Below are 18,609 nucleotides of genomic sequence, written 5' to 3'. Positions count from 1 at the left end.
CTAATAAAAAAAAAAAGTGCCAGTGCTGCATCCCTGTGACCCCCTGGCTCCACTAAACCACTGGTTTACCCATGTCTGGGAGCTCTAATCTGGCCATGGTTCCAAGATGCAAAATCTGGCCATGGTTCCCATACTTAGATGTCTGTTATGTGTGGAACACACACACACACATACACACACACACACACACACACTTCCATACAGAGATATATTTATATGTATACATATTTATATAAGTTGTCTACATGTAAAAGCATGGTGCTTCCCTAAGAAACGACTTCAGAAGTGTTTGAAGTAGTGATGGGCAGAAATTAATTCTATTTGCATTTTCATGTGAACATACCTATTTCACAACATGCAATGCAAAATGCAGCTATGCTTCAGTATTCACATGTTTCTGAATTCTGCAATCCCGTTCATCAATTCTAAAAAATGTGTACAAAAATCTGTATATTAGGGTAACGTGTACACAAAAATGCCTATATTAGGTGATATGGGTTGCAAAACAGATGTGCATATTATGGAAAATTGTATATAAACATGTGTATGTTGGGAGAAATGCATTACAAATGCACATAATTTTTGTGCAGACCTTTAAAAAAAATCTCAAACTGATGCAGAAACTGGACCAAATGAACTTAAGACTGGAAAAACTAGGAAACTGAGTAAAACTGAAATTGACAAATTCATCCATCCCTACTCATACACACATTATGTTCAACACCGCAAGGAAGTCGCAACCAACCTGAGACTCAGTGGGTTCTGTGTGACTTAAGGATGATTGATTTCTTGGCTTGGGGCCATAGTGTTTCTTTATTTGATCTATCTTTTGCTATGCTAATGAGCATCTAGATTATATAAAATCTTTTCCTTTATTGTCAGAGATCCATAATAAACCATATGTAACTCTACTGAGTCTTGGCAAAACCGATATTCTATTATACATCAGCAATAAAATGGATGGCATGTAAATATAGTCTGTTATTTAAGTCAGATTCCTTTATATGATAATTATATTAAATATAATATAAAGTTTATATGTTGAAGGTCACATGCTTGACCATACTTGTAGTTATAAAGTTAAACATTTTGTCCATACATAGAATTTGTAGAAAAAAGAAATCCGAAGTGGAAAAGCAAAAGCTAACCTATCCTATAACAGTGTTGACTCACCTACATCAGGAGCAGGGAACCTCAGGCCCATGGGCTCAGCCCGGTGTTCTGGGGGTCCCATTCCAGCCTCCTGAAGATCCCCAGATGGCCCCACTCCTTTCCCCCAACCGCCGATCATTGGGTGGTTTGCCAGCTTTGATGCAGTTTTTCCCCCATGCTAAAAGGTTGAAATGCTTCTCCTAGGGCTTAGCTACTATGCATGTTTGGAGTCAGAAAAAGTCCTACAATGCCGAGCATTCCCCAGCCAGCACAGGGAATGCATAGGATTGCACCCTTAAACTATATATGCTGAATCCTTTTGGTATTTCTGGCCCCACCCCTTTGCCTTTTACCATGCCCCCTCTGCCTTTGGCCCTAACTACCATCAGAATGCGGCCCCCGAGAGCTTCTCCAAAATGGAATTCAGCCCTCCGGCCGAAAGAGGTTCCCCATCCCTGACCTACATCTCTGGGAGGAAGTAAGTGATGATGCAGGTGACACGTTCTAGTGCCAGGAATTTAGATGAGAGATAATGAGTTTCTGGATTCTCAGGAGCTACTTTATTCTCCAGACAATAGTCTGTGTCTGTCCCCCAGGACTATCTGACCCCATATCAGCTCTCCTTACAGATGGTCATGCTCTGGATAAAAGTTATCATTCAAATACTAAGGGATACAGAGTAGATTGTGACGGAAAGGAAAGGAAAGGAAGCTGTTGAATGAAGTGATGCTGAGGATGCGCTTGCTGAACGGCTGGTGGAGTCTTTCGCTTTTATAGAATTCATACTACACAGCAATAGAATAAAATGCACACAAGTAACAAGTGAAACTGGGCAAAAATCCAGTTGGATTGGGGCCCTAGTCTGGGTGCTGAGACTTCCTTTAATAATGACAAGGGCAAATTTCATATGTCCAAATTCCATAGATGGGATTTCAGGATCGTAACAAAAGGTTAGCTCCTTAAAACAGATTGATTTCCTGCCTTGCTTAATTAAAAGAAACACACACAATAAGCAAGGAGGCATTTTTCAGTACAATAAATAGTTTACATCTCTATCAAATGCACAAAATCATGACAGAAAAACAGAAAACTAGTATAAATGTGATACTGGAGAGATATTTTACTTTTTATAAGTAGAATAATTTATTTATGTAATATATTCATATTTGTCAAATATATGTATTTGACAAAAGATCTCTTCCTTTCTTGCTTAAAACAATGTCCATTATATCTTTGCAAATTTGATATAGCTGATTTGGGGGCTGTTTGTTTTGTATCCATTGTTTTGCAGCGAACCAAAGAGTTCATGTGTTCAGTTTACAGTCTTGAATGTAAAATATAAAACTTTTATAGAAAAATCTCAGTTTTTACCAAAATATCCTTTGAAAGGTTCCTGACTACCAATAATGAATTTGTTTTTCCTCTTTTTCTCCATTACCAAACACTGGATGAATGTTCTTCGGGCATCTTCTTAAGTTAAATATCCCCCCCCCCTTCATTCAAAAGGTCCAATTCAGGCCATTTTCTTAGGGTGTGTTGAATTATATCCAATCCAGAGACATTGCCTGTTCCTCTTCCTCAAGAGTAAGCTTTCATAATAGCATTTCACTGTTCCCACCCTAGTGTCTTCCCAACGAGCCCTTCTAGCAATTCAAAATAAGGGCTACTATATGGCTTTGAAATGAACTGCCTTAGCAAATGTATTTTTAATGTTTCAAAGTTTCCATCTTAGGGAGGTTTCCGGGGGGGGGGGGGGGGCATGGCTGGACAAATAAACTAGTGTTGTATTCACCAATATGTCTCTCGTAGCATCTATCCTGTAGATATGCCTTAGAATTTCATTTCAGTGCAGAGATAAATGGTGCCTAAATCCAATAACCTATGAAACACTCACAGTATACTATTAGCTTGCTATATTTTATAATGATATTAATATTAGCCATTCATATTTAATCTGCATAGATAGTCATTTTAAAAATGCCACTGAAATTACAATATGAAAACATGTTCTAATAACATTAGGGAAAAAGGGATTTCTTTTTTATATATATATAAAAGTGACAACATTGAATACAGACATTTTTCTAATGTACCAATTTCTCCCATGAGAGCTGTCTACAGAAAACTGGATGTTCACATACAAGTAAAAAGCAAGTAGGTGAAACAGGTTTTTTTTCCCCTGTCTCATGTGGTGACCAGGTAAGTAAGTTTTACCCCTTGAACTTGTGTGGTGGGAGTTGTTGTCTGCACCTTAAAATGGCAAAATTGTTTCTATCCAAAACAGACGGAAGTTGTCATGTTCTGTATGATGTACAACACTCTCACCAGAACATTGCAGAACAGTTCAGTGTTCTCCAGGCAACAGAATTCTCCACCTTCAAGATAGCAACAGTTCAGGAAAAGTTAGCACCTAGTCCTAGATAATCCATTTCTGAATCTGGGCATATTCATCCACCTTGGGTGAATTTCGTATCTTAGGTAGTAGCTTCTTGACTTCATACCTTTGAAAAAAGACACATGTAAGTATCAGTAGCTAGACATAGTGAAAAGCTTATCCAGATACACATTTCTTTTGCATGCTGAACGGATGATGAATGTAAGGGCCAAAAGACAGAACAAACAAACACTGAGAGACAGTGTAGTGGTTAGAATGTAGTGGTTAGAGTGTCAGACTAGGACTAGAAAGGAACAAGTTCATATCCTCACTCAACATGAAGTTCCCTAGGTGACCTTGGGCCAGTCACTTTCTTCCAGCCTCATCTACCTTCCAAGGTTGCTGTAAGGACAAAATTGGGAGAGAACTATGGGAGCATGGAAGGCACTAAGAGAGGTCCATGCTCCGATAGTTCCAGAGGATTCCAGAACTAGAGTTTCACTCAACATCCCACTCTGCTAATTTCTAGGGCCTTCTATACACCAATCACCTTCAGACTAACCCATACCATCCAAATTACAGTGCAGGATGTAACTCATGGTTTAACATTGGTTTGTTTAACAGATGACTAGAGTTTGTTTTAAGCCACGATTCCTGGTTCGGATGCAGCAACAAGACAGGAATTGTAGTAATTGAAACTGGATGCTAGCACAGGCCACCTCCCATCCCCACAGGAGGCGGAAAGGGGAAGCTTCATTCAGACATGCAGAAGTTCATCCAACCATGAACTACTGCTGTGTGAGAAATGGGCCACTCTGTGTGAAGTCCTTGAACTCTCTGAAGTGCTATACTAAGGTTAAGAAGAAGGTTTTTAAATATCCTTCAGTCACCAAATAATTCTTCTGGCTTATGCTTCTCTTATTGATTTATTAATAATACTTATATATTGCTTAATATAATAAAATTTCTACCTGGTTTACCTATAAATATTAAAAATCACGATTAAAAATACATTATTAAAAACAATTTTGCATTTTATATATATATCCCACCTTTTCTTCCTCTTGCAAGGAATCCAAGGCGGCTTACATTAACGTCCTCCTCCTCCTCTCCATTTTATCCTCACAACAACCCTGTGAGGTACGTTGGGCTGAAAGTCTGTGACTGGCCCAAAGTCACTGTGTGAGCTTCCATGTCCGAGTGAGGACTAGAACTCATATCTTCTGGCTCCCAGTCCAACACTCTAGTCACTACACCACGCTGGCTCTGTATTTGTATTTCAACTACAATAACAATAAAAAGCAATACAAAGAACAGCAGGATGGTGCAGCATATAATTAACTGGAATTAATTACAATTATGCTTTTCGGTTTGCACCATACAAAGTAATTGGATTGGATTTGGTTGCACTTTTCTGAGTCAAGAGAAAAGATAGCGCTTTACATTTTGCATAACACATTCCTGCCTTGAGGCAAGCTAATTCTGCTTTGGCTGGAGGAGCAAGGGGGATTAAAAATGGTAATAAATATGCATGCATTCAGGTTAAAAAAAAAAAAAAAAAGCCTACTACTTGTCTCTAGGCATTTTTATTTTTATTTTTACTTCTGAAACTAATAGATTTGGCAATTAATCAAAATATTTACTTGCCCTCCAAATGTCCATAATGAAAATATAGACCATACCTCTGTACTCAGAAGCAGCTGAATCCTGCTGAGCTACTCAGTGAGAATGGAATCCTTTTTTTGATGGGGCTCTGTTTCTGCTGTGCTGTTCAGTTCCTCCTTATTATTGCTGTGGAAGAGAAGGTTCATATAGGTTCCACTCACGGGGTGGAAGCCCCAGGGCAGGATGATGATGTCATTTGCCACCCCCCTCAGACTTCCCTGTTCCCTCTGAGTTTAGCTACACTCTTCTCAACAGCTGGGGCAAATGAATTTTCCCAGCAGCAACATATTCTTCCCTGTTGTAATGCAAAATATTTTGGGATGGCTTGGTCTTCAACGGGCAGTTAAGACCCATTCAATTTACAAGAAGTTCCTGGTAGAGATGTAAACTGAGAGAACTGGCTTTAACACAGTTGCCTGAAGTTTTGGACTCCCCTTGAGGTGAGGCTATGGAGGCTGTCATGATGAACACCTGCACTTCAAAATTGACCACTACACCTCTGGTCAAGGACTGCATGAAATTAGCCAGACAGCTGCAAGTTGGCCACCACTGGCTTAACAAAACAAATGGATGTGACATGCTTGCCATTATTCCTGCGATGCTGCACCACCAAGAAACATTAAAGATTGTTTTCTGTTTCTTCCATTCACTAAACACACATGGGATACGACAAAGTGCTGAGCTTGTACAATCTTACTTTTTTGTTTCAAAGATTATATATACCCTTCCAAGGCCACTGCATCGCTCAGAGCAGATTACAACAGTTAAAAGTATCACTCTCACTTCATAAAACAATATAAAAATAAAGCCAACAAGCCAAAAGCTTGCCAGAACAAGGAACTTTTCACTAATCAAGGGAATGTTTAAGAACATCAAAGCTTCCCTCTTGGACCAGGCCAAGACTCTCCTAGGCCAGCACTCCTTTTTCAACAGTGCCCAGCCAGATGTTTTTCAGAAGGTCACATTCAAACAGTTAAAATGGTGGCTGTCCCTACTGTTGGTCGAGGATCTTACAAATGGGAACACGAAGGCTCTAAACCAGGGGTGTCGGACCTCTTTCAGCCCAAGGGCTGAAATCCATTTTGGAGAAGCTCTTGGGGCTGCGCCCCAGTGATGCATGGGGCCAACGGCAAAAGAGGTGGAGCCAAAGGCAAAGGGGTGGGGTGGGGGCAGAATATCCAAAATGCTAGGATGTTTTTGCTTAAAGCTCATACTGCCAGTTACTAAGCCTTAAGAGAGGTATTTTAGCTTTTTAGAATGTGGAAAAACCTGCACAAAATCCAGGAAACCACCAAACAATCGGACATCAAGGGAAAAAGGTGGGGCCAGGGTAAAGGGGGTGGGGCTATCTGGGGAATGCCAGGCAGCTGAATTGGGACAGCAGGTAGGGCAGATTTGGCCCACAGGCCTGTGGTTCTGCAGCCCTGCTCTAAATACCCATTAATAGACTCATAAGAACATAAGAAGAGCCCTGCTAGATCAGATCAAGGGTTCATCTAGTCCAGCATTCTGTCCACACAGTGGCCAACCAGCTGTTGACCAAGGAACCCACAAGCAGGACATGAGCGCAACAGCACCCTCCTGCCCATGTTCCCAGCAACTGGTGTATATAGGCACACTGCCTCTGGTACTGGAGGTAGCAGATAGCCATCAGGACTAGTAGCCATTGACAGAGTTTTCCTCCAGGAATTTGTCCAACCCAGTGGTGTAGTGGAGGCAGGGCTCGCAGGGACGCAGCCCCAGCACTTTTTCATTAGCAGGGACTCTGATGTCATCTGCCACCCCTCTCAGAATTCCCTGTTCCCTCTGAGCTTAGCTGTGATCCTCACTGTATGTTGGAATGCAAAGTATTTGGGATGACTTGGTCTGGAATGGCAATTAAGACCTATTCCCTTTACCAAAGACCTGCTCCTGGTGGAGATGAAAACTCCTAAAAAATGTTTGTTGATATGGATCGACACAGCAGCCTGAAATTTTTGGACTGCCCTTGGAGACTGTCACAATGAGTTCCTGCACTTCCAAATTTACCACTACAACAGTGTGTGTGTGTGTGTGTGTGTGTGTGTGTGTAGTTCAATCCAGCTGGGTGTGTGGATGTTTCTGCTGGAGGGGGAGAAGGGAGATATAATGAAGGAGCTTAGGGAAGGCTAATGGGTAATGTTGGGGCGCTAAGGGTGTGTGCAAGAGGGCTGTTTTAATGAGAAGGGATCTGTCCATGAGGGCTGAGTTGAGAGGGTGAAGCTTCCATAGAGTATCATATTTTGAAAACCTAAAACGTTTGTGAGTGAGTGAAAAATATTTTAACACCACCCTTGCATTTTTTTCTCAGACATTCAATTGAAATACCCCTGCCTTACTCTCAGCTGCACTGTTTTTGGATCCCAGTTGAAGGTTGCATATCTTACAAGATTGTATAATCTTAGAAGGGGGCGTGGCTGTGACTGTCACCAAGGGACCCTGCACTTCTGAATTTGCCACTACACTACTGGTCCAACCCCCTTTTAAAGCCATCCAACTTGGCGGCCATCATTACATCCTGTGGTAGCAAATTCCATAGTTTGACTATGCGCTGTGTGAAGAAGTACTTCCTTTTATCTGTCCTGCGTCCCACCAATCAGCTTCGTAGGATGACCCCGAGTTCTAGCATTTTGAGAGAGGGAGAAAAATGTCTCCCTATCCACATTCTCCACACCATGCATAATTCTGTACACCTTTATCATGTCTCCCCTTACCCTCCTTTTTTCGAAGCTAAACAATCCCAGCTGTTGTAACCTTCTCTCATAGGGGAGATGCTCCAGCCCCTTGATCATTTTAGTTGCCCTTTTCTGCACTAATCCGTCAAACCCTTTCAAAAGCCATCTGAGGCCCTATTCACGCAAACATCCAGCCACACCAGAGCTACTTCTTCATGGTACTATGCTGATGCAGTTGCAGTGTGTGTGCAGATACCAGAACATACCAGCTATGCCGATCACACAGGTCTTCCCTGCCCAGCGGGTGCCTGACCTCCTTCCAAGGAGGTCAGCAACTGGGCAGGAAAGAGCTCAGGAATTCTGATAATCACACAAATACTACAGCCACAAGGCATTGCACCATATTTATTATTATTTATGTTTTATTTGATTTCTATACCATCCTATAGCTGAAGCTCCCTGGGCAGTTTACAACAATTCACGAGATAAAATACAGCATAAAAAGTCAATATAGAAAAAATTAAAACTGCTTCCCACTTGGGAAGCAGTTCCCACCTAGCTGTGGATGTGTGTGAAAGGAGCGGGGCGGGGGCAAGAGACCGTGCTAATAACTATCTTGAAGTAGTGAATGCTATATCTTAATTCAGTACTTTGTGGAAAAGTACTTCCCTTTGTCTGTCCTGAAGCTCCTGTCCATCAGCTTCACTGGGTCAGCCAGAGTTCTAACATTATGAGTGAGGAAGAAATATTTCTTCCTGCTCTCTCCATGCCGTTCACAAACATCATTCTGACATGCAGATATCCACAGAAGAGCAATCTTACCATTGGCCACTCTGGGTCCTTGTGCAAAAACGCATGCATGGCTTGTCACATCTGTCTGCACAAGAGCAGCGCAATGGAGGCCATTTTAATGAATGCAAACTCTTGCGATGCTTCTCAGCAGACCTTTTGCCCCTGAAATTTCCCCTGTAATTAGCCAGCCCATATGGAACGGTCCTCCTGTAACAAAAGATAGAAACATGCCTTAGCATTTTTGAAAACTATTGTGGACAACCTTCTCATATGAGCATTTCCATCCCCTACCTCCTAACCCCTGTTCAGTGAAGTGTTGTCTGGTACTGAACTCCCAACAAATACAGGATTGGATCCAGACTTAGTCATACTTAAGTCCCAGGTCATAGTCTGAAGGCTATGAGGCAGCTACCTTGCTGAAGCTAAGCAGGTCTGGGTCTGGTCAGTGCTTGGAGGGGAGACCACCTGGGAACCACATGTAGCCACCTTGAGTTCCACAGTGGAAGAAAGGTGGGATAAATTTATTATTAAGAGTAGACCCATTGAAAACAATGGGACTTTTATTTTACTTATGAAAACTAACACACATTCCATTGATTTCAATGGGCCTGATCTAGGTGTGACTCAGGCTGGATCCAGCCCATGGATGTTGAATGTGACCAACAGAACTCCAAACGATTTCACAAGCCAAGGAAAGTTCAGCCTCACTTTGCAGTTCTGCCTTGCTCTGCCCCATCCACTAAACTAAAGTCAGAGATTGGTAGTCGTATAGGCAATCCTTTACCTGGGCAAAAGCCCCACTGAACTCAGTGGGAATTCCATGGGACTTACTTCTGAATAGACATGTATAGGATTGTGCTGCGAGAGTGAAAGCTGTGACCCAGGAAGCCGGCAGTTCAATTCTCGCATCAGCCACAAGCTTAGGAGTTGGCCTTCAATGTACCATATTTTCTTAACCCCAGTGCCAGAACAGCAAGATGATGATGATGATATTGATGATGATATTGAAGTATTGTAAGGGATGCTAGATGGACCTCTTGGGTTGCTTGCTATTTTATTGATGATTTCCCACCATTTCCACATCTACCAAATGCATTAGGTTGCTTGTCCAGTCACAGGACAGTAACTCCACAAGTATGTCTCACATCAGAGCAGCAGAGAGAAAGAGGGAGAAGGGTCCAACTTCCTCCCTCCCTTGTGTGCTGCTGCAGCTGCTTCTGCCATGGCCCCAGGGAGGTATCTTACAGGGAAGGGACAGGTGTGTGGTGAGGAAAGTGGCAGGAAACGGGGCATTCTTCTCCAATTCTGATCAAAATGCGAGCTGAAGAACAACTCAGGGCTTCAGCAATGCTCACCTCCTTGAGGCTCTATGACAGTGGTGCAGAACCTCTTTCAGCCTGAGGGCCGAATTCCATTTCCGAGAAGCTTTCGGGGGCCACATTCCAGTGGCAGTCAGGGCCAAAGGCAAAAGGGGGTGGAGACCAAGGCAAAAGGCCAGGGCCAAAAATTTCAGAAAAATACCAGCATCTTTTAGCTAAAAGCTTTGGACGGGGCATTTCAACCTTTATGAAGGGGGGGCAGGGGGAGGAATGGTACGAAAGCCAGGAAACCACCAAATGATCGATGATTGGGAAAAAGGGATTGTGGACATCTGGGGAATTCCAGAGGGCCAGATTTGGCCCTCAGGCCTGAAGTTCTGCACCCCTGCTGTAAGAGCACCCGAAGTTCATACCTGGGCTCAAGCCCACAAAGCTTCACCAGCATCCCTAGCTCAGACATGCTGCAAGTCAAATAGTGCAATTGCTGGTTGCCAACTACTATCATCAGGAAGTAGACTTTACTGCAGTCATGCCCCACTGTGCTCTCTGATCAGATTCCAAGTTGGTGTTGGGGTTTGCTGCTGGCTTGATGAATCATATCAGGTCTTAAGGATGCTTTCTCCCATTAACAGCATATGGCTACCACTTTTACACCTGTCTAGTGGAGGGTCTGCAGAGCCCAAAGGAAGGAGGCTGGGTGTGCCCAAGGATTCTTTGTAAGATGGCCTCCTCAGCCTCCTCCCCTCCCCGCCCACAGAACTGTCCCCTTTCCCTCCAGTCCAGCATCGGAGAGGCAGCCAGCACCACCCCCTCTGCACCAGCTGGGAGGGGAGCTCAGACTCCTGGGTCAGACATCGGATCCAGGAACCCAAACTATCTTATGGCCCCCCAGATGCTGTCTAGGGGCCATAGGATTGCTCTCTAAGTTGCATTTCTCCAGTGCTGACAATCAGCTCAACTTTTCACTACAATCATGCACTTTGGACTAATACATGGGGATAATTTTCATACTGCCATATGAGTCACTATGTTTTATACCAAGCTCAGTTGGTTCAGCATACACTTACATGTGCAATATCATAGGCCTCCATATCTGAAAATAATCACCATATTCAGAAAAAGGATACAGTTGGTTGGCTATGCTGCTGTACTATGAGGCCAGGCGAGCTAGTCCACTAAAGAGGATGAAAAATCCCAGTTTAATATGAGAAATAAGCCAATATTTTTCCTGAGTTTAAGAATAAAGCTGAACCAAAACCACTCACAGTTTTTGATGAATATTGTGAACAGTGTAAAAAAAAAAAAAGAACACCCCTCTTTCAACCATTTTTGAGATATTACTTGATCTCACTATGATCACATAGTGAAATCTGACTGGCTACATAGCATCATAATATCATTTCATTCACAAAGTAATCCCTTATGGGCTGGGATCGCTCATGTGCCTGATTTAGAATGGAGGGTGGGGGAGATCAGCAATGGGAAAGATGGCATCAGAAAGATGGGGGGCAGGGAGGTTAAATATTTACACAATGTGTTTTCCAGTAAATATTTCTACCCTACAAAAATCAGTATTTTGGCTAGAAAATTGAAAATGGATAATATTCAGTGCAGCTCTATTTAAGAACAGAGTATTTCGTATCAGTGCTGTATGTGTTCCAGAATTCCTTAGAAGCACAGCACTCATTTTGAAAGCATGTTTTTAACCACTCCATTGCAACGATAGGCTTGAAAGGGTGTGCGTAATGTCTCAAGAAATTTCAGGAGCCAGAAGATTTCAGACCTTCAGGGTCTCACATATCTCCTTGTGACTCTCCATGGTTGGGGAAAAACGGAAGAAACTACACAAATTCAGCAACAATATGTCAAATTTGCAAAATTTGTACAGAACTCCGAATTCAGCTTTGCATTGCACAGAATTTGGGTTAAGTGGTGCTCAGTATGTTTGTGTGTGTTTAGTGCAAAGTCTATGAATGTCAACTCCTTTTCCCCTTTTAATAAAAAGCATATTTCTAAAAGTGGGGGCAGGCAAAGTAAACATGTTGTGAAGCAAATTACCTGGGCACAAACCAATACACATGAACACAAGGGAAGAGAGTAATGTGCGGTAAATATGGGTGAATAACAACGACAACAGCAAGCTAAAGTATACTGTATAGAATGCAACCAAACCTAGATATAACAAAGATCGCCCTGATGAGATGACAAGCGGTCCTGTAACTGCAGGCTTATGGTTTAGCAGATATAATCGTTTAGCAAATGCAAGGCAAATATTCATCACAGATCAACAATCAAGCCATTGCCACACATGTATAAACCTACCAAATTGCTTGATAAAATCTTCTCAATTGTAGACACATGACCCATTAACTCCAAACATGTAGTATAGCAAGTGCTGCCTTGTGCCAAGTTGTACCAAGGTCCATGTAACCCCAAACCATCAAATCTGAACTCACAGCAGCTCATGCTATACAGATGCTCCTTTAACTGGAGATGCCAGGGGCTGAACCCAGGCCTTTTAGGCTGCAATCCTATGCACACTTACCTGGGAGTAAGTCTCATTGAACTCAATGGGACTTGCTTCTGAGTAGACATGTATAAGATCGCACTGGTTTTTGGGTAGTGAAGGAACTTTGCAGTACCACTGGTCCACTGTGAGCTCTATAAGGACACAATCCTATGTGGATAGTTGGCAGCCTCCAAACTCAGAGGCTGCTGAGTACCCAGTGCGGGGCAGGAGGACAGTGGAAGCTATCTTCGCCTCCACAATCCAGCTGCCCTACACTTCTGCTAGATGGGTGATTTCTCTGCGGTTCTCTCTGTCCCAGTTGGGGGGGAGCAGGAGGGGAGCATGGTTTCCTGGCTCCCAGGTGGGAGCCCTGTCTCCAACCTCGGAGCCAGGAAACCGAACAATCCTATGGCCCCTAGACATTGTCTAGGGGCCACAGGATCTCTCTCCCTATTACGTAAACCGAGCATATTTGCATATATTGGTTTGTTGTGCCATTTATTCTGTTACTCATAAAAGAGGCCGAGGACCCAGTCCAGACTTGTAGAAACTCTTGTGTTATGAAGAACCCCCAAATTCTGCCGATCTGGGGAAATGTGGCCTGTATCTCGATGGGGACAAGGGTTTTTTTGGTCTTGGAGAAGGGCAGAAAAGCAGGTCCCATAGGATATTGAGGCCTTGCACAACCCAAGAGGACCTGCAGACTTCTTGCATGAACTTTCTGGCCAGCCACTGTGCTCTGATTGCCTTAATTTCTCTGTGTTAACACTTGCAAATTTCAGACCTTGCCTTAAGACAACAACTACAGAAGCCCCCACCATGAAAATATTTTATGCTGATTTCTAACATTCCTGTTTAAGCCAAATAGAAGGAAAAATAAAGAATCCAATGTCTTTTAAAGCTGCAAGACCCTGAAAACCCAATATTGTGTAATATTATAGTGTGCCTACATGACTCTTTTGTCACCTTTGTTTAAGTCCATCACCAAAATCCTGCTGGCTATCTTGCTCACCTGGACCTGTGAAGCCAGAAATATGCACCCATCAACTCCCATCTTTTCCTTACATCAGGAAAGAAAGAGAATCCCACTGTCTTCTTTCTTCCCTTAATGTCTGACACCTAAAAATCCATTTTCAAACACCCATGAGTAATCTTGGAAGACTTGTTTTTTTTTATTCTGATTACTACATCCTGAGAGATAAAGGATAAAACCAGCAACCCAAATTCATGGAACATGCAGAGAGGGAGAGAAGGAAAGAGGACTCCTTCCTTCCTTTCTGCTCAGAAGAGCAATCCCCCCCTTTTCCTCCCTTCTTTCCCAGAGAAGGAACTCAACAGAGCTTCCCATCACTTCACAAGTCAGCAGATAAGGAGAGGTGAATCTTTGCATCATCTTCTATTCTCCTTCTCCCTTTCCCTCCCTTTTCCTAATATTCCACCCATACTGCTGAAGCCTAGCTTGTAGGATTTTGAGCATAACCTTGCTGGCATGTGAAATGAGCGCAATTGTACGGTAGTTCAAGCACTCTTTCCAAAACCCTGCATTTGCTCTAAAACTCTCTCACAATCCCCCAAAACAGTCTGTTACTCCTTCATTGAAAAATATCAAACTGAAAGTTCCTTCCCCCCATCTTTCTCTTCCTCCATGATCAGCTACACATCCAAACACACACACACAATTTTCTATGCATCCCAGTGTACTTCACTATTGACTTTATATGCTTATCTTTAACTTTCTGAGGGTTAATGTATGATTCTAATTCCCCAAGTGTATGTATAGTTCTAATTCCCCTGATGAGTGATTTTAATTCATTTTAAATTCCTCTTTAATAAATCAAAGAATTGCTTTCAAAAACCTTGTTGTGGTCTCTGACTCTCTCAACTTTTGAGAGTATCAGGTTTTCCTAAGCGCCCACAGTTCGACGCCAAAAGATCCCTCAAGTGTGTGTTTGATTTACCTGTATGTGATATGCATGTCCATGTAAATTAAAGCATACTTTATAACACTTGTCAGAGACGCCCCACTGAACCTCCATGAAAGCCCACACAGAAATGGGTGAATCCATCAAACTCGATTTTGCTCAAGGTCTTGTTTTTCCACTGCTAAATTCAATCCATTCCGATTCTGCATAAGATTGTGATTTTTTTTTTTTAGCCTGCAGAAAAATATCTGCAAGTTATCCAAGACTCAAATTATTTTAGAGTCTGTGGAATTCTGAGTAGGCATCACCAAGATGTGAATCAATTGTGAATTTTTACGGCTGTAATGTTTCTTGTAAATCAGGTAATGACTACATATATAAACATTTATCTGTTTTATCTTATACAAATATATAGATATCTGTTTTATACACACACACACACACACACTTATATATGCACTTTATCTGTTTCATTCAAAGGATGCAAAAATTTTCCAGAAGTAACTGTGATAGATTTTTTTCACTGGTTCATTCTTCTTTTCTTCCAGTCTGATATGTAGGCCTTTTGGGTCAAGTTGTTTGTTTTATACTATTTTCAATTTGGATTATGAGTATAACTTTGCATTAAAGAAACTCGGAGAGCAATCCTATGGCCCCTAGACAGCGTCTGGGGGGCCATAAGATTTTTTGGATTTCTGGATGCAAGGTTGGAGACAGTGCCCAGGAGTCTGAGCTCCCCGCCCCCTCCCAGCCAGCTGCCTCTACAAGCTTACAAATGCGAACTTGGAGAGGAGGCAAACAGGGTAGTTCTGTGGGTGGGGAGGGGAGGAGACAGAGGCGGCCAGCTTACAAAGAATCCTCTGGCTGCCCCAGCCTCCTTCCCTCCCGCTCCGCAGAGCCCCAGCTAGATGGGCAAAATCACCTCCGTGCTCCTCCCACCCTGCATAGGATGCCCATCGGCCTCTTGAGTTCAGAAGCTGCCAGGCATCCAGACAGGGTTGTGTCCTCAATCAATCAATTCAAGGAATAAGGTCCCAAGTACTGGTGCAGCGCACTAGCTAAGAGCGCAAGTTGAGAAGTTCCCAGTTCAATCTCCCATAAGTCATGAACCCACTCTTGGGTTCAGCCCTGACTTCTGAATTATGGGAGTAATAATATAGCCTTACTTTACAGAGCTGCTCTAAGGATTACTGAGATAACATACGCAACAAACTTTGAACATCAAAATGCTATGTGAATGTCAAGTATTAAATAACATCAAGGAAATCCTAAAGCAACTTGGACTGCTGCCGTTGTATTTACATGATTGGTATTCATGGTGATGAAGGCAATCAGAAATTGTTTTTGTTGTATAATTGGTTCGCTGGGGATGCCTATGCATAATGAAAAACCTCTGTGATCTGAGTGCTTGCACAGAAACCTTCTGAACACATGCTTAGTCCAATAAAAAGATACAACTTAACATAGTCCAGTACCATTAGCATTCATGCTGTCCATGAATGAGAGGATTTACAGAGTTCAAATTACATCCTTGTAACTGCACAGTAGCAGTGTGTGCCCTGGGGGTCAAGAAAGTTGCATTCTTTCAAGAAGGCAGAAGCATCTTGTCTTCCTTTTTGTTCTACTATACCTGGAATGTTCCAAAACACTCTAAGTGCAATTTTGGCCTTGGGCAATGCTTACATCTCAAATCTGAACAACGGAAAGTCAATAATTGAGCTCGATGGAAATACATGAATCCACAATTTCTTTCCCCAGCTGTGTGTTGGAGCACACAGATGTGCCATCAGAGAAAGAAATGCGTCAGGAGAAATAAAACAATTAAAACATTAAAGGCTCTTATGAGCCCAGTGTACCCACCAAAAGACGAACCTGCCCACTTTGTTCCCTGCATGATTCACTGCTGCCCTGGCTTCCTTCCAGTCAGAAGGTGTGTCTAGAACACTTGTAGGTGTCCTACTTTACACAGGACAGTCCTCTATTTGAAGGTGTCCTCTATCTGAAAGGCTGTACGTTCCAAGCCTGTTTTAAAGATAAAGAGCCATAAGAAGGGAGAACCCGGGGTTGTGAAGGTGCCCATCACAACCTGGACAGCAGACTGAGCAGACACACAGGTCACCTGGCCACAGTCTTCCCCACTATGGGGAGATGTATTGCATTTCTACTGAAATTTTAGTAATTCATTTCTCAATTTGCATCTATACATATAAATTAGCATATGCACATTTTATGCAAATGTGTGTCCCCTTTTGTCTTTTTTTTGGTGATGCATGTCCTCTTTTCGAAATCCATAAGTGGCCACCCTAAGACTAAGTTACTTGCTTAGGAACATAAGATAGCACCTTCCACTAATGGTTGGTAATTCAGACTCTAAAAATAAGCACTCTCAGGTGCTACAGTGAACCTCCAATTTTGATCTGAAGAAAAAATGTGTCTTAGCTATCAGATGTTTGGGGAAACTGTTCTAGACATAGCTAGAAGGTGGTTGTTGTTCAGTCGTTAAGTCGTGACCGACTCTTCGTGATCCCATGGACCATAGCACTCCAGGCCTTCCTGTCCTCCGTTCTCTCCCGGAGTGTGCTCAAATTCATACTCATTGCATCGGTGATGCTATCTAGCCATCTCATCCTCTGCTGTCCCCTTCTCCTTTTCCCTTCAGTCTTTCCCAGCATCAGAGTCTTTTCCAGAAGGTACATTTCCCAAGAATCTGTTCTTTCTGGGGGTCAAGGTGTGTCATCCCCATAAAACAATTATAACACAAAACTCTTTCACTGAATTAAAGTGGCCAACTGATTTCCTTATTAAGTCCTACTACCTTAAGTCCTCCCCTTCATGGATCACTGCCTTGTTGTGGCGAAGGGGCTTGCGTAACTCAGTGAAGCCATAAGCTATGCCGTGCAGGGCCACCCAAGACGGACAGGTCATGGCGGAGAGTTCTGACAAAATGTGGTCCACTGGAGAAGGAAATGGCAACTCACTCCAGTATTCTTGCCAAGAAAACCCCATGGAACGTAACACAAGGCTAAAAGAGATGACACCGGAAGATGAGCCCCTCAGGTCGGAAGGTGTCCAATATACTACTGGGGAAGAGCAGAGGGTATTTCAAAGTAGCGCCAGAAAGAGTGAAAAGGCTGGGCCAAAGCCGAAAGGACACTCAGCTGTGGACGTGTCTGGTGGTGAAAAGAAAATCCGATGCTGTAAAGAACAATTTTGTTTAGGAACCTGGAATGTCAGATCAATGAATCAAGGTAAGTTGGAGGTGGTCAAACATGAGATGGCAAGATTGAACATCGACATCTTGGGAATCAGCGAACTAAAATGGACAGGCATGGGCAAATTTAATTCAGGTGACCATCATATCTACTATTGTGGGCAAGAATCCCTTAGAAGAAATGGAGTAGCACTCATAGTCAACAAAAGGGTGGGAAAAGCAGTACTGGGGTACAATCTTAAAAACGATAGAATGATCTCAGTACGAATCCAAGGCAAACCATTCAACATCACAGTAATTCAAGTCTATGCCCCAACCACTGAGGCCGAAGAAGCTGAGGTTGATCGGTTCTATGAAGACCTACAACACCTTCTAGAACTAACACCAAAAAAAGATGTCCTCTTCATCACAGGGGATTGGAATGCTAAAGTAGGAAGTCAAGAAATCACCGGGATAACAGGCAAGCATGGCCTTGGTGTACAAAATGAAGCAGGACAAAAGCTAATAGAGTTTTGCCAAGAGAACACGCTGATCATAGCAAACACTCTTCTCCAACAGCACAAGAGGCAACTCAACACATGGACATCACCAGATGGTCAATATCGAAATCAGATTGATTATGTCCTTTGCAGCCAAAGATGGAGAAGCTCTATACAGTCAGTAAAAACAAGACCTGGAGCTGACTGTGGCTCAGATCATGAGCTTCTTGTTGCAAAATTTCGGCTTAAATTGAAGAATGTAGGGAAAACCAGTAAACCATTCAGGTATGACCTAAATCATATCCCTTATGAATATACAGTGGAGGTGAGGAATAGATTTCAGGGATTAGACCTGATAGACAGAGTGCCTGAGGAACTATGGACGGAGGTCCGTAACATTGTTCAGGAGGCAGCAACTCAATCCATCCCAAAGAAAAAGAAATGCAAGAAAGCCAAGTGGCTGTCTGATGAGGCTTTACAAGTAGCTGAGGAA

General features: G+C 42.7%; 1 protein-coding gene across 2 annotated transcripts in view; it reads right to left on the bottom strand.

Moving 5' to 3' along the window:
• Nucleotides 1-860: 860 nt before the first annotated feature.
• Nucleotides 861-18,609, bottom strand: part of EDN3 (endothelin 3) — a 65,244-nt gene continuing 47,495 nt past the window's right edge. For both annotated transcript variants that reach the window (XM_084854300.1, XM_084854301.1), the window contains exons 3-5: nt 8,707-8,883; nt 5,209-5,317; nt 861-3,653 (exon numbers count right to left, since the gene is read on the bottom strand). In XM_084854300.1, the coding sequence (XP_084710426.1) occupies nt 5,242-5,317; nt 8,707-8,883 (253 nt within the window). In that variant the 3' untranslated portion in view covers nt 861-3,653; nt 5,209-5,241. The remainder of the gene's footprint in view (nt 3,654-5,208; nt 5,318-8,706; nt 8,884-18,609) is intronic.

Source organism: Heloderma suspectum, chromosome 4 (assembly GCF_057233095.1).
Source record: "Heloderma suspectum isolate Gila_16-S chromosome 4, 16-S_ref, whole genome shotgun sequence".
Classification (NCBI taxonomy): Eukaryota; Metazoa; Chordata; class Lepidosauria; order Squamata; family Helodermatidae; genus Heloderma; species Heloderma suspectum.
Note: the sequence above shows the minus strand (reverse complement) of the source record. Positions and strands in the feature narration are given on the sequence as shown.